Source organism: Taudactylus pleione, unplaced genomic scaffold, assembly GCF_031769625.1.
Source record: "Taudactylus pleione unplaced genomic scaffold, aTauple2 ptg001987l, whole genome shotgun sequence".
NCBI lineage: Eukaryota > Metazoa > Chordata > Amphibia > Anura > Myobatrachidae > Taudactylus > Taudactylus pleione.
Genome location: NW_028286383.1, coordinates 1497409 through 1513139, shown reverse-complemented (window position 1 = coordinate 1513139; position 15731 = coordinate 1497409). Strand labels below are relative to the sequence as shown.

At 42.4% G+C, this 15731-nt stretch overlaps 1 protein-coding gene across 5 annotated transcripts in view; it reads left to right on the top strand.

Annotated features, from left to right (window-relative positions):
• Nucleotides 1-15355, top strand: part of LOC148435883 (transforming growth factor beta-1-induced transcript 1 protein-like) — a 172977-nt gene extending 157622 nt beyond the window's left edge. For all 5 annotated transcript variants that reach the window (XM_088465388.1, XM_088465386.1, XM_088465385.1 and 2 more), the window contains one exon: nucleotides 14439-15355. In XM_088465388.1, the coding sequence (XP_088321514.1) occupies nucleotides 14439-14705 (267 nt within the window). In that variant the 3' untranslated portion in view covers nucleotides 14706-15355. The remainder of the gene's footprint in view (nucleotides 1-14438) is intronic.
• The last annotated feature ends 376 nt before the right edge of the window (nucleotides 15356-15731 follow it).

Below are 15731 nucleotides of genomic sequence, written 5' to 3'. Positions count from 1 at the left end.
GTGGTACAGAGTAACAGTGGTAATGTAGTAACAGTAGTGGTAATACAGAGTAACACTGGTGGTACAGAGTAACAGTGGTAATGCAGTAACAGTAGTGGTAACAGTGGTAATACAGAGTAACAGTGGTAATGCAGTAACAGTAGTGGTAATACAGAGTAACACTGGTGGTACAGAGTAACAGTGGTAATGCAGTAACAGTAGTGGTAACAGTGGTAATACAGAGTAACAGTGGTAATGCAGTAACAGTAGTGGTAATACAGAGTAACAGTGGTAATGCAGTAACAGTAGTGGTAATACAGAGTAACACTGGTGGTACAGAGTAACAGTGGTAATGCAGTAACAGTAGTGGTAACAGTGGTAATACAGAGTAACAGTGGTAATGCAGTAACAGCGGTGGTACAGAGTAACAATGGTAATGCAGTAACAGCGGTGGTACAGAGTAACAGTGGTAATGCAGTAACAGTGGTGGTACAGAGTAACAGTGGTAATGCAGTAACAGTGGTAATTCAGTGTAACAGTGGTTGAACAGAGTAACAGTAGTGGTACACAGAAACAGTGGTAATGCAGTAACAGTAGTGGTACAGAGTAACAGTGGTATTGCAGTAACAGTGGTGGTAATGCAGTAACAGTGGTAATTCAGAAACAGTGGTGGTACAGAGTAACTGTGGTCATGCAGTGTAACAGTGGTAATGCAGTAACAGTAGTGGTGCAGAGTAACAGTGGTAATGCAGTAATAGCGGTAGTACAGAGTAACAGTGGTAATGCAGTAACAGCGGTAGTACAGAGTAATAGTGGTAATGCAGTAATAGCGGTGGTACAGAGTAACAGTGTTACTCTGTACTACTACTGTTACTGCATTAACACTGTTACTCTGTACCACCACTGTTACTGCATTACCACTGTTACTCTGTACCACTACTGTTACTGCATTACCACTGTTACTCTGTACTACCGCTGTTACTGCATTACCACTGTTACTCTGTACTACTACTGTTACTGCATTAACAGTGGTAATGCAGTAACAGCGGTAGTACAGAGTAACAGCGGTAATGCAGTAACAGTGGTGGTACAGAGTAACAGCGGTAATGCAGTAATAGCGGTAGTACAGAGTAACTGGTAATGCAGTAACAGCGGTAGTACAGAGTAACAGCGGTAATGCAGTAACAGTGGTGGTACAGAGTAACAGCGGTAATGCAGTAACAGTGGTGGTACAGAGTAACAGCGGTAATGCAGTAATAGCGGTAGTACAGAGTAACAGCGGTAATGCAGTAATAGCGGTAGTACAGAGTAACAGCGGTAATGCAGTAACAGTGGTGGTACAGAGTAACAGCGGTAATGCAGTAATATCGGTAGTACAGAGTAACAGCGGTAATGCAGTATGCAGCAGGATAACAGTGATGGTCACTGGTGAAGCCTATAATAGTGATAATATAATACTGTTTTCATGCAAAAGAGCCAAATACTGCACTTGCGTACAATACTATAATACTCTACACAGTGGCATGCAGTGGGTCGCGCATGCGCAGTAGCAAATCAGTGATGTCATCCCACCGGGGTCACTGCACTAAAAGGAGGTGACATCACAAGAGTGTAATCCCCTCTAGCACCTCCCCTTCACTCCGGGCTGTCTCCAGTAACTTAATACATATTATATCTTATCTGCACATGTTATGTTGTGTGGTTACGCAATGAACAGTGAAACATTTCAACACTTAAAATATTCCAGTTCACATATTTTGCAACACATTAAGCAGTTGTGACATCAGTCCTTTGTTAGCCTATCAGCAGCATTCTCCTCACTAGTTACAAAGGTTATGCTAACAGAAGACTTTCTCTCCACTAACTCAGGGATGAAGTGGTGTCTAATAGCAATGGGCTTGGACTATCCATGGTGCTTGGTGCTTTAGGACAAGTCAGTTGTACCTTTATTGTCAAACTTAATGTTGATATTCTCATCCTGAGTTAATTCTCATAAAGAAAGTGATATTTGTGAACACCTCATAATATCTCCTAGGGGTGTTTACCTCTATTGCTTCTCAAATAACTCTCTGGGATTGGACATCCACATTGGCTGTCTCCAACTCAGACATACTTCCAGCATAAATAAAAAGTATGTTGTAGCGCTCAACCTTCTCGTTCCGTCCACTAATATATGAATGGCTAATTGTCAAATGAATGACTAATTATCATTAAATTGAAACAAATAGATTCTGATGGTGTAAATTGAGTACCATGTACCAAGTTATAGTCAATGAAAAAGATAAGATAATGATATCTCATTAGTATGAAAATCCCATTAGGTAGGAATGTACAATATAACAGAATGGTAACCAGTACGCGTATGTATCAAAGTATCACAAAAATATTTATTCACTAAACCAAGGATAGTTAAAACTGGTGCACAAATATAAGATGGTCTCTGTATCTTTCAATCATGTAGGATGAGTGGTAAATCGGAAATCTAATGGTTAAATAGTTCCTGTCCAATGTCACTGCATAATCAAAACAGAACAATCTGCGGCGTCCCGCTAATAAAGAAAAAATGGTGATGGTTGATGAACTACGGTGCCCGGGATGATGTTCCTGGGGTCAGGGAGTACGGTGTGGCCTTGATGGGGAGAGGCTAGTTCTCTACAGTGCGTGTAGCTACTTGGCATCAATGTCGGAGGGTGCCCGATATGTCACGCCACCTCCGACATACAACGCCACAGCGTGCGCTGAGGTCGGGGGCTGGGACACCACGGTCACACCGCTCGTGAGAGTAATGTGCTGTGTGTCTCCCTTTGCCGACCTGGGACTCACCTCTCTACCCTGAAGGGCACCGCTCCTAGCCCTGCCGGCTCCGGCTTCCACACTTCTGTGGCGCTGTCTTCCTGGGTTGGTCACGTGACTACGACGGTGTTGTACGTTGATCTCTCTTGGAAACAATAGCTGTTGAAGAAAGGTTCCGGGTTATCTATGAAGTGCACCTTGGTCTTACGTCTTTGGTGTAGGCAAAAAAGCAGATAACTTTGGAATCTTTAGCGTGTAGTATACTCCAACGCGTTTCAGCCTCTAGGGCCTTTTTCAAGGAGATGCTGTAGTGATAGAGTTCATGACATCTGAATAAGTAGTCTGAGGGCGGTCCAAAAGTGTTCAAAGATAGCTTAATTGATTGGTGGATAGTTCAGTCACTCTGAATAGGTGTTGATTGCTGTCAATCAACCATTCTGGTGTACTGGCATTACATTTATTAGCACAATCCTATAACTTTATCAGTAAGTATGGAATTAAAGTAAATCCAAAACTGTGAAAGAACAAACCAATAAGTGTTATCAGTTAAAACCATAACAAGTCTATTTTGACTTATTCTAGTGACGTTCCTAAACATCAAAATGTTTAACAGTGGTAATGCAGTAACAGTAGTGGTGCAGAGTAACAGTATTGTTTCCCACACCCGCATTCTAATAAATAAATGATTCTCTTGCTATTGCACGTAAGTCTGTCTTTTATATCGTACGTGGTGCCTGTGTGTTTTGATTGGAAGGTATTTGTAGATTTCGTGCTACATTTACTGATGTTCATACATCCTGGGCAATTCCCACAGTAAAAGAATCCGTTTGTCGGTTTGGTATTATTTATTGTCATTTGTTGTGTAGTGGTGGGGGCTATGTGATTATGTACCAGCTTGGATCTGAGGTCTGGTGCTTTCCTATAAATAATCTTCGGGAAGGGGGCAGATGATCCGCCAGTGTCTCATCTTCTAGTAGTATAGGCCAATGTTTCTTTATAACCTTTTGTATATCTTTGTATTGTTTAGAGAAATTTGTAATAAAAAGAACTCTATTTTCTAATTGGGTATTACCTTTTTCTTTGTATTGTAGAAGTGTATCTCTCTCTACATTTTCTACCTCTTTGAATGCTTTCCCTAGGGTTTCAATGTCATAATTTTTTTCAATAAATTGGGTTGTCAGTTCATTCCCTTGTCTAATGAAATCCTCCTTTTTTGAACAATTTCTCCTCAGCCTGATGTACTGACTCTTTGGTACTGCGCTTAACCAATTAGGATGGTGCCAGCTGCTGGATAAAATAAAGCTGTTGACATCTACTTTCTTTTTGAAACTTCTAGTTTGTATATTACCATTTTCAATATAGATCTCGAGGTCTAAAAATTCTAAATTGGTTTTACTGTAAGTGGCTGTGAATATTAAGTTGTTATTATTGGTATTCAGTCATCCTATAAAATCTTTAAGTTGTGACTCATCCCCTCTCCAGACCATTAATATATCATCTATATATCTTTTCCAGAGCACGAGATTCGCCCCAAGATCCGGATTATTCCAGATATGTTGGTCCTCCCACCAACTCATGTAAAGGTTGGCGTAACTTGGGGCGAATCTCGTGCCCATAGCGGTACCTGTTTGTTGAAGGTAAAACTGGTTCTCGAACCAGACGTAGATCTGTTCCAAGATAAATTGGATGCATTCTATTGTAAAGTGTCGTTGTGTCTCTAGCATGTCAGGATCCTGTTCTAGGTGATAATTAATACTTGCAGTGCCTTGTTGGTGATCTATTACTGAATAGAGAGATGTTATGTCTGCCGTTACTAGCCATAGGTCTTTGTCCCATGTAATGTCTTTCAGGTAATTAAGTGTAGATGTCGTGTCTCTCAAATATGCCCGTTGTTTTTGTACATACGGTTGTAGTACCAGGTCCAGGTATTCTGATAGTTTGGAGGTTAGGCTTCCTATATCGGAAATGATTAGTCTTCCTGGGGGTGATTCTCCGTTTTTGTGCAATTTGGGCAGGTAATAGAATACCGGTATAATGGGATGTTGCGTCTTTGTATATCTGAATTCCTTATCTGTCAAAACCCCCACCTGTAAGCCTTTCTGGAGTTGTATATTGAGTAGATCCTGAAATTTTGTGGTTGGATCTGTCTTTAATTTCTGATACGTTGTCTCATCATTGAGTATTCTTTGGGCCTCTTTGAGATAATCCTGTTTGGACAATACTACTATTCCCCCCCCTTATCTGCGGGTTTTATAATGATGTGATGGTTATTCTGTAATTCCTGTATGGCCAATGTTTCCTTTCGTGTCAGATTGAATGCCTTATGTTTGCTTCTTGGTTCTTCTAATTTCTCAATGTCCCTTTCTACCATCCTGATGAATGTTTCAATTTGTGCTCCTTGCATGTGACTGGGGTAAAAATTAGAGGAAGGTTTAAGGGAAGTGTGTTTATATGTTCCCATTTGTGTCGAGTTTTTAATTTGTGGTGGTAGCGTGGAAGAAAAGAATTTCTTTAGTAACAGTTTTTCCTTTTGAAACTGTGTAGGTCTAAATAGGTTTGGAATTTATCCAGCTTGTTAACTGGGGAAAATTTTAATCCTTTGTCTAATAGTTTCATTTGTTCTATTGATAGAGTGGTGTTGCTCAGATTAAATATGCCTTTCCCTAATTCTATTGTCTCTTCTTCCAGCATAACATACTTGTATCACAGTTCTTGTTCCAACTTTACACTAGGTTGCGCTGTTCATGGAACACCACATCTCTAGATTTTATAAGCTTTTTGCCTGTTATGTCCCATAGTCTGTATCCTTTACTGTCTTGGCAGTATAAAAGCATGATTCACACCACTGACTTGGGATCCAGTTTATGTCTCTTCTCCTCCTCCTTGTGTATGTGTGCATATTCTCTGCACCCAAAGACTCTTAGATGATTTCCATTTGACTTACTCCCAGTCCATGCCACTAGTGGTGTTTTGATTTTTCCAGGTGCTGTGGGTGCATGGCTCTTCAGATATACTCCAGTAGACACATCTTCAAAATTACTTTTCTAGGCCCAATTCACTCTGCATAATCCGTGATCTCTCCTTAATTGAGCTGTTGGCTTACTCTGGCATGTTTTCAATGGTTAGCTGGTGCTCAATGCCATAATTAGTAAAGAGGGTGGCTAGTTATTTTTATATTCCCCACCATTGTCCCATCTGAAGATCTTTAGATTCTGACCCATTTCAGTCTCCACCAAACTCTTGTCTGCAATTTTGTTTACTACTTCACTTTTGGCTTTGAAGTAAACACGTGTCATTCTTGTAACGTCATTGATGCATGTCGGGAAATATAGATATCCTCTCATAGATTTTACTTCCATCAGACCACACACATCACTATGTACCAATGCTAGCAGTGCCTCAGCTCTGGTTGCTGATTTTGAAAAGGGACAGTGGGTTTGCCTACCCATTATACAGTTCTCACATGTAGATCTCTCTGGATTGTTCATGGCATTTCCAGTCACCATCCCATTAAGGAGTTTCTGGGTGTTATCATACCCCAGGTGGCCTACTGTATATGCCTATGCCACAGCTCCCATAGATTTGCCATAGATCAGAGTTTGCCATCACATAGCATGCCTCCATGTCTACGATGTATAGTTGTCTGTACCTGGTTGATATTGCTATTAAGTCCCTCTTTTATTTTGAACAACACATTTGTCATCTTGAATCCTTTTGTCTTCTAGTACACTTACAGTGTGGCAATGAGGTTGGTCCCCAGATCCGTTAGGAATAACACATTCTGGTTGTCTGTGACTATGGTTTCACCTTTTATTTTTGTGTGGACAGTGATTATCCTGACTTTTGTTGCTGTAAGGACTTTGTCTCTTTTCCCTTTGAATGTTATAGTGTCACACGTACTCCGTTATGTAAACCATTATTGATTGTAACTGAAATGCTTTGTGGATTACAAGTTCATGTACAATCCTTCTTGAAACAGTCTGTGAAATCTAAAGTGGACTCATTTATTTTATCATGTTTGTTCTGTCAACCAATTGAATCTTTCCGTTGTCATTCAAAGGCTTTAGGTCTCACTTTGTGACATACAGTATGAAACACTTGTACTTAGGCTTTTTAGGATTAGAGTCCTTTGTGAGTAAGTCAGAACCCTCAGCATTTTACTCAGCAGGTATGTGTTCTTGGAACTGCAGCAGTTAAGCCCTAGCAATCTCCATTGATAACTTAGTTACTCAGGATTCTAAAGCCACCACCAAGAAAAAAAATTCAGGTGTCAGATTCTGCAGCATCACTATTGCAACCTCCTCCTTGTCCATCTTGTCAGTGTACTCATTCAGGTCTCTGCATGCACACATATGCTGTAGGGTTATACACATGTCATATGCTGACACTTTCCTGTAACTTTATGGAAACTAGTGCTATTCTACAGCTAGGCCAATGGTTCTCATGGCACCATCCATCCTCTTTCCCTATAAGTATGGAGGTGCACTAGCTCTATCCCTCCTCTTTCCCTGTTAGTACTGAGTTACACCCGCCCTATTCCTGGTGCAAGATTTCTCCTTTCTCTGAATAGGCCACTAGTGTGTCTACACCCCCATGGCACATGCAGATGCCCAGTGGCCAACCAGTTATACCCACTCAGCCACAAGTGGGGTTGAACTCTGATTCGCTTGGAGTTGCTGTAAGTTGCATATGGCAGCTCTGATAGATATCACAAGATCCATCCATAGTGTGGACTAGTATGCAGCATCTTATCGATCACCTTAGTGTCAGACGTGTTCTCCATGATTTTATTTTGTGTGGATTTTGTAACATACGTGTACTCATTCATAACTACTTTCTGACCATCTACGTGTCTCTTGTGTATTTAGTGTGTGTGTGTGTGTGTATGTGTATATGTGATAACATAATTTACCTAATTCGTTCTGTCTTCCCGGTCACCTTAGTGTATGTGTGTGTATATGTGATAACATAATTTACCTCATTCATTCTGTCTTCCTGGTCACCTTAGTGTGTGTGTGTGTATGTGTATATGTGATAACATAATTGACCTAATTCGTTCTGTCTTCCTGGTCACCTTAGTGTATGTGTGTATGTGTATATGTGATAACATAATTTACCTCATTCATTCTGTCTTCCTGGTCACCTTAGTGTGTGTGTGTGTATGTGTATATGTGATAACATAATTTACCTCATTCGTTCTGTCTTCCTGGTCACCTTAGTGTGTGTGTGTATGTGTATATGTGATAACATAATTTACCTCATTTGTTCTGTCTTCCTGGTCACCTTAGTGTCAGATGTGTTCGCCATACTTTTTATTGCATATATGAGGTAACATGTGACAGGACTATGAAACATCATTGGGAAGGTTCCTACTCTTTCCAAATTCAATGTCTAAGAAAGTTAGATTATATACCTACATATTACTCTCTGGCTCTGCATACAGACACTTCATATATGTATTTCACACCCGCATAGGAAACAATTGGGCCTTTACAGTATGTTGTACATTAGCTGGAACTGATACACATCCTACTAGATGTAATAATAGTTGTAGTATCCATACAGCAATATGTATTTTATCCCAGGGCTCACCTGCTAACTTGCTCCCTCTAAAGCAGTGTTTCCCAACCTCGGTTCTCAAGGCACACCAAGGGGGAAATTTGCTTTTTTTTTTTTTTTTTTTAAACTCTATTAGCTTTGCCGAAACTCGGGTGATTTGAGGCTCCTGGATCTCTCAAATTTACCATGAAGGGAGTTTAGCTGAGAGTGAGATGGCCGATGGTGAAGCAGAATTAGATTTCTCTGCCGAGTAGCAGGTTTTGCAGGAGATGACTCACCCGAGATTGCAGAATCTTCTCTCCCGAGCAAGCAGCCTGCACATATCCGTGAGATATATCAGTGAGATATGTGGAAGCTGCTTGTGTTCTAGGCTGTTATAAAAAACAGGCTAAATGTTAAAAAAAAAAAATCACACAGCCCCGCCCCCCCCCAAAAAAGCTTTGCCAGCCAGTCCTGATTCCTAAGATTACAGGGAACAAAATCAGTAGGGTTCTACCGTAAGTTTGAAACTAACACCAGGCTGCAGGGCCAGTCCTGGTTTTAATGGTAGGGGGGAAAACATGCGTTGGGGTCCCTTTGGTTTTAATTATAAAGTTGCCAGGCTGTAATGCCACAGATCGGAGACCCTTCTCCAGCCCCCCCCCCCCCCAAAAAAAAACCCCAGGCTTGGTCTGAAGTTTGAGACTCTTCCCCGCATCCCTGGGGTAATAAAGTGATAAACATAAATAAACTATTGTATTTTACAGTGGGACTACAGGTGCCAGTATACCTGCCCTTTGGCACTTGTAGTTCCACAACTGCCAACAGGCTGCCGGCACCCGTACCCCCACTGTAAAATAAATAGTTAAATAAATGCACCACACACACTGTGCCTAGTAAAACCTTATTCCATACACCTACCCATTCACACATGCACCCAGATGTTTCTGTCCCCTTCTCCAAGTAGAATCCATGGCAGGAGCTGAAAAAAAAGTCTATATTCACCTACATCCTGGCACTGGTCTCCATCTCCGCAGCATCCAGAGTCTTGTTAAAACAATAAAACGATTTACCTGAACCCTGGCGGACGTGTGTAAGTACTGTGTATGCTGTTACATATACTTACACATCGCGAAATGCCAGATGACCGAAGTCTGCTGTAATTTCTCACGGGGCACAAGTTAATCAGCGGCTGCTTTACATGTAGCGGCTGCTCATTGGCTGGGACCCACGTGGCTCTTTTTTTCAACTCCTGCCGTGGATTCTACTTGGAGAAGGGCGAAGAAACGTCTGGAAGCAGGTAAGTGTGTGTGTGTGTGAGTGGGTAGGTGTATGGAATAAAGTTTTACTAGGCACGGTGTGTGGTGTCTTTATTTAACTATTAATTTTACAGTGGGGGTACGGGCGCCGGACACCTGCTGGCACTTGTAGTTCCACAAGTACCAAAGGGCAGGCATGCTGGCACCAGTAGTCCCACTGTAAAATACAATAGTTTACTTATATGTATAACTTTATTACCCCCGTACTTACAGCCCAAGGGTGCGGGGAAGAGCCCCGGGCTTCAGACCAAGCCTGGGGCTTTGGGGGGGGGGTCCCCACTTCCCCCCAAGATCCCCGCTTGGCCTGAGCATGCTTTGGCCCTGGAGACCTGGTAATAGGGTCTCCGGGCTGTGGCAATAAACCCCGTCATTTTGGGTCCGTTCCTGGTTTTAATTTTAGGGGGACTCCTATGCAATTTTTCCCCCCTATAATTAAAACTAGTACTGGCCCTGCAGCCTGGTGTTGGTACCTAAATTACGGTGGAAACCTACTTCTTTTGTTCCCCATAACTTTAGGTACCAGGACAGGCTGAAAAGTCCGGGGCTGGTTAAAAATTTTTTGGGGGGGACCTTATGTATTTTTTTTTTTTTTTTTTATAAAAATGAACCCTTTTTTTCTATTTACAGGCAGAAACACACATGGATCACAGATTACAGGCAGAAACACATGGATTACAGGCAGAAACACATGGATCACAGATTACAGGCAGAAACACATGGATTACAGATTACAGGCAGAAACATTCATGGATCACAGATTACAGGCAGAAACACATGGATTACAGATTACAGGCAGAAACATTCATGGATCACAGATTACAGGCAGAAACACATGGATCACAGATTACAGGCAGAAACACATGGATCACAGATTACAGGCAGAAACATTCATGGATCACAGATTACAGGCAGAAACATTCATGGATCACAGATTACAGGCAGAAACACACATGGATCACAGATTACAGGCAGAAACATCCATGGATCACAGATTACAGGCAGAAACATTCATGGATCACAGATTACAGGCAGAAACACATGGATCACAGATTACAGGCAGAAACACATGGATCACAGATTACAGGCAGAAACATTCATGGATCACAGATTACAGGCAGAAACACATGGATCACAGATTACAGGCAGAAACACATGGATCACAGATTACAGGCAGAAACACATGGATCACAGATTACAGGCAGAAACATTCATGGATCACAGATTACAGGCAGAAACACACATGGATCACAGATTACAGGCAGAAACACATGGATTACAGGCAGAAACACATGGATCACAGATTACAGGCAGAAACACACATGGATCACAGATTACAGGCAGAAACACACATGGATCATAGATTACAGGCAGAAACACATGGATTACAGGCAGAAACACATGGATCACAGATTACAGGCAGAAACACACATGGATCACAGATTACAGGCAGAAACATCCATGGATCACAGATTACAGGCAGAAACATTCATGGATCACAGATTACAGGCAGAAACACATGGATCACAGATTGCAGGCAGAAACATTCATGGATCACAGATTACAGGCAGAAACACACATGGATCACAGATTACAGGCAGAAACACACATGGATCACAGATTACAGGCAGAAACACACATGGATCACAGATTACAGGCAGAAACATCCATGGATCACAGATTACAGGCAGAAACACATGGATCACAGATTACAGGCAGAAACGCATGGATCACAGATTACAGGCAGAAACACATGGATCACAGATTACAGGCAGAAACATTCATGGATCACAGATTACAGGCAGAAACACACATGGATCACAGATTACAGGCAGAAACACACATGGATCACAGATTACAGGCAGAAACACACATGGATCACAGATTACAGGCAGAAACATCCATGGATCACAGATTACAGGCAGAAACATTCATGGATCACAGATTACAGGCAGAAACACATGGATCACAGATTACAGGCAGAAACGCATGGATCACAGATTACAGGCAGAAACGCATGGATCACAGATTACAGGCAGAAACACATGGATCACAGATTACAGGCAGAAACACACATGGATCACAGATTACAGGCAGAAACGCACATGGATCACAGATTACAGGCAGAAACACATGGATTACAGGCAGAAACACACATGGATCATAGATTACAGGCAGAAACACATGGATTACAGGCAGAAACACATGGATCACAGATTACAGGCAGAAACACACATGGATCACAGATTACAGGCAGAAACACATGGATCACAGATTACAGGCAGAAACACATGGATCACAGATTACAGGCAGAAACACACATGGATCACAGATTACAGGCAGAAACACTCATGGATCACAGATTACAGGCAGAAACACACATGGATCACAGATTACAGGCAGAAACATTCATGGATCACAGATTACAGGCAGAAACACACATGGATCACAGATTACAGGCAGAAACACTCATAGATCACAGATTACAGGCAGAAACACATGGATCACAGATTACAGGCAGAAACACACATGGATCACAGATTACAGGCAGAAACATGGATTACAGGCAGAAACACATGGATAACAGATTACAGGCAGAAACACACATGGATCACAGATTACAGGCAGAAACACATGGATTACAGGCAGAAACACATGGATCACAGATTACAGGCAGAAACGCATGGATCACAGATTACAGGCAGAAACACATGGATCACAGATTACAGGCAGAAACACATGGATTACAGATTACAGGCAGAAACACTTGGATTACAGATTGCAGGCAGAAACACATGGATCACAGATTACAGGCAGAAACATGGATTACAGGCAGAAACTCATGGATCACAGATTACAGGCAGAAACACACATGGATCACAGATTACAGGCAGAAACATTCATGGATCACAGATTACAGGCAGAAACACACATGGATCACAGATTACAGGCAGAAACATTCATGGATCACAGATTACAGGCAGAAACACACATGGATCACAGATTACAGGCAGAAACACACATGGATCACAGATTACAGGCAGAAACACACATGGATCACAGATTACAGGCAGAAACACACATGGATCACAGATTACAGGCAGAAACATTCATGGATCACAGATTACAGGCAGAAACACATGGATTACAGGCAGAAACACATGGATCACAGATTACAGGCAGAAACACACATGGATCACAGATTACAGGCAGAAACACACATGGATCACAGATTACAGGCAGAAACACACATGGATCACAGATTACAGGCAGAAACACATGGATCACAGTGATCTGTGTATGTTTCTGCCAAACTCTCAGATCACAGGCAGGTAAACTTATTTCACAAGTTTTTACAGGAGAGTTTTCCCATCTCATGAGAGTTTACAAGCTCTCTGCTTGGTAAATTCCCGAATCCTATCTTCACCAGTGAAAAGGTTCTCGAGTTTTGCCGATGGTGAATTGAGGAGTGTTTGCCAGCTCTCCAGTATTTTCCTTTAGCAAAGGAGATTTCTCTCCCGAGTTTTACATTCGTAAATTTGCGAGTGGAAAAAATGCCCAAACTCTCCAGAGATTACAGACTCTCCCAAACTTGATTCTTAGGGGTAAATTTACTAACAGTCCTGGTTTTAAGGATAGCCATACCTGAGCACAGATGATTTATTTAGTACCTCAGTTATTTTGATTTAACCGTCTGTGCTCAAGCATGAATATCCTAAAAAACTGGACCCTTTGTCTGCTTTGAGAACCGAGGTTGGGAAACACTGCTCTAAAGTCTTCTATAGGACACGGGATGGGTTTGAAGGAAGCAGAGATAAATGTTCTTCATACTGTAATCTCCGTAAATTACTGATTCTGGTGCCTATTCATCATACCTAAAGTTTCTCTTTAGGTAATTAGGTTTAGAGCTTGCATGGAGTTCTACCTAATTACCGGAGGAATTCATCATTCCTCCTCCCTATAACTATCTATTCCGGTAGCTGTCATTTTTGCGATGACCGCCTTTTGGGAAATAGATAGTTATCTCTATCTGCACTAACTTACCGCAGCTGGAATCCGTGCTGCGCATACGCTGTTACATGTGTAAAATCAGCGCATGCGCAGCACTGCCTACAGATGCGGTAATTTTGTGTCCCCCCCCTCCGCTCCCCTGCCCCCCCCTCCCCCCAAGCACTTACCTGCCCGCGCAGCAGCCTCTGGCTCCGTCTGCTATGCTGTCACGTGTTCTCCCAGCAGCACACAGTACTGTTTAGGGGAAAAAAAAAAACTTTTTTATTTTCTTAACTTTATTGTGTTCTGCCTGGAGAACACAATGTCAGCATAGCAGATGGAGCCAGAGGTGAGATCTGAGCGCCGGAGGAAGATGCCAGGGGACCTGTCCAGCTGAAAGCAGGTAAGTGTTACCTACTATATGCCACCTCACAGTGGCGAATAGTAACTCCATCAAATTCTGAAAATACATAATTTTCGGAATTTGATGAATATCATAATTTCCATATCCCCATACCAATGTACTAATGTATGGGGAGTGTGGAAATTAACGCAGGGGGACTTAGCACAAGAGATATCACAGATATCTCTTGTGCTAAGTGTGTTCATGAATACTAAAATAACGTTAATTAAGGAAAATGTCCTTAAAACCGTTATTTTAGTGTTGATGAATAGGCCCCTCTATCTCCATATTATCACTATTTTGTGGACAATTTACCTTCTCTTATTGTCCAGGTTCTGCGGATTACCTCGGTGTGACTTTTTACAGTCCCTCTTTCTATGCCGTATCATTAATATTTCCATTTTCTGTCTTTACTTTAGGTCTGCCACACTCCATTCCTCAATGGAAGTTTCTTTGAGAATGACGGCTTGCCTCTATGCGAGACTCATTACCACTCCTGTCGTGGTTCTCTGTGTGCTGGGTGCGATCAACCAATAACAGGGCGATGTGTGACCGCCATGGGCCGAAAGTTCCACCCCCAGCATCTAAGCTGCACTTTCTGCCTTCGGCAACTCAACAAAGGCACCTTCCGAGAGCAAGAGGGCAAGCCTTACTGCCAGGCCTGCTTTGCTCGTCTCTATGGCTAGGAAGCGTCCGGCTATTTGCAGTATACAGTAGTCTGTGTGAACATGAATCTCTCCTGAGCTATAAGTGTAGTGGTAATGCTAAAGATCTGCCACACACTGCGCTGAGTATATATGATGTCCAGAGGTTCATGATACATATTCTTATAGCAGCACAATTTTCCAGCAATATGGGATCTACAGTACTTGCACATCTTTTATTTCTATGTTATCAACCACCTAATAAAATACACGTTACTGAGGGTGTCCTGACAGGAGATGCTGATTATGGGGAGCACTCTAATGTCTGCAGAGAGATCTCTCCACTGTTACTGAGGGTGTCCTGACAGGAGATGCTGATTATGGGGCGCACTCTAATGTCTGCAGAGAGATCTCTCCACTGTTACTGAGGGTGTCCTGACAGGAGATGCTGATTATGGGGCGCACTCTAATGTCTGCAGAGAGATCTCTCCACTGTTACTGAGGGTGTCCTGACAGGAGATGCTGATTATGGGGCGCACTCTAATGTCTGCAGAGAGATCTCTCCACTGTTACTGAGGGTGTCCTGACAGGAGATGCTGATTATGGGGCGCACTCTAATGTCTGCAGAGAGATCTCTCCACTGTTACTGAGGGTGTCCTGACAGGAGATGCTGATTATGGGGCGCACTCTAATGTCTGCAGAGAGATCTCACCACTGTTACTGAGGGTGTCCTGACAGGAGATGCTGATTATGGGGAGCACTCTAATGTCTGCAGAGAGATCTCTCCACTGTTACTGAGGGTGTCCTGACAGGAGATGCTGATTATGGGGCGCACTCTAATGTCTGCAGAGAGATCTCTCCACTGTTACTGAGGGTGTCCTGACAGGAGATGCTGATTATGGGGCGCACTCTAATGTCTGCAGAGAGATCTCACCACTGTTACTGAGGGTGTCCTGACAGGAGATGCTGATTATGGGGAGCACTCTAATGTCTGCAGAGAGATCTCTCCACTGTTACTGAGGGTGTCCTGACAGGAGATGCTGATTATGGGGAGCACTCTAATGTCTG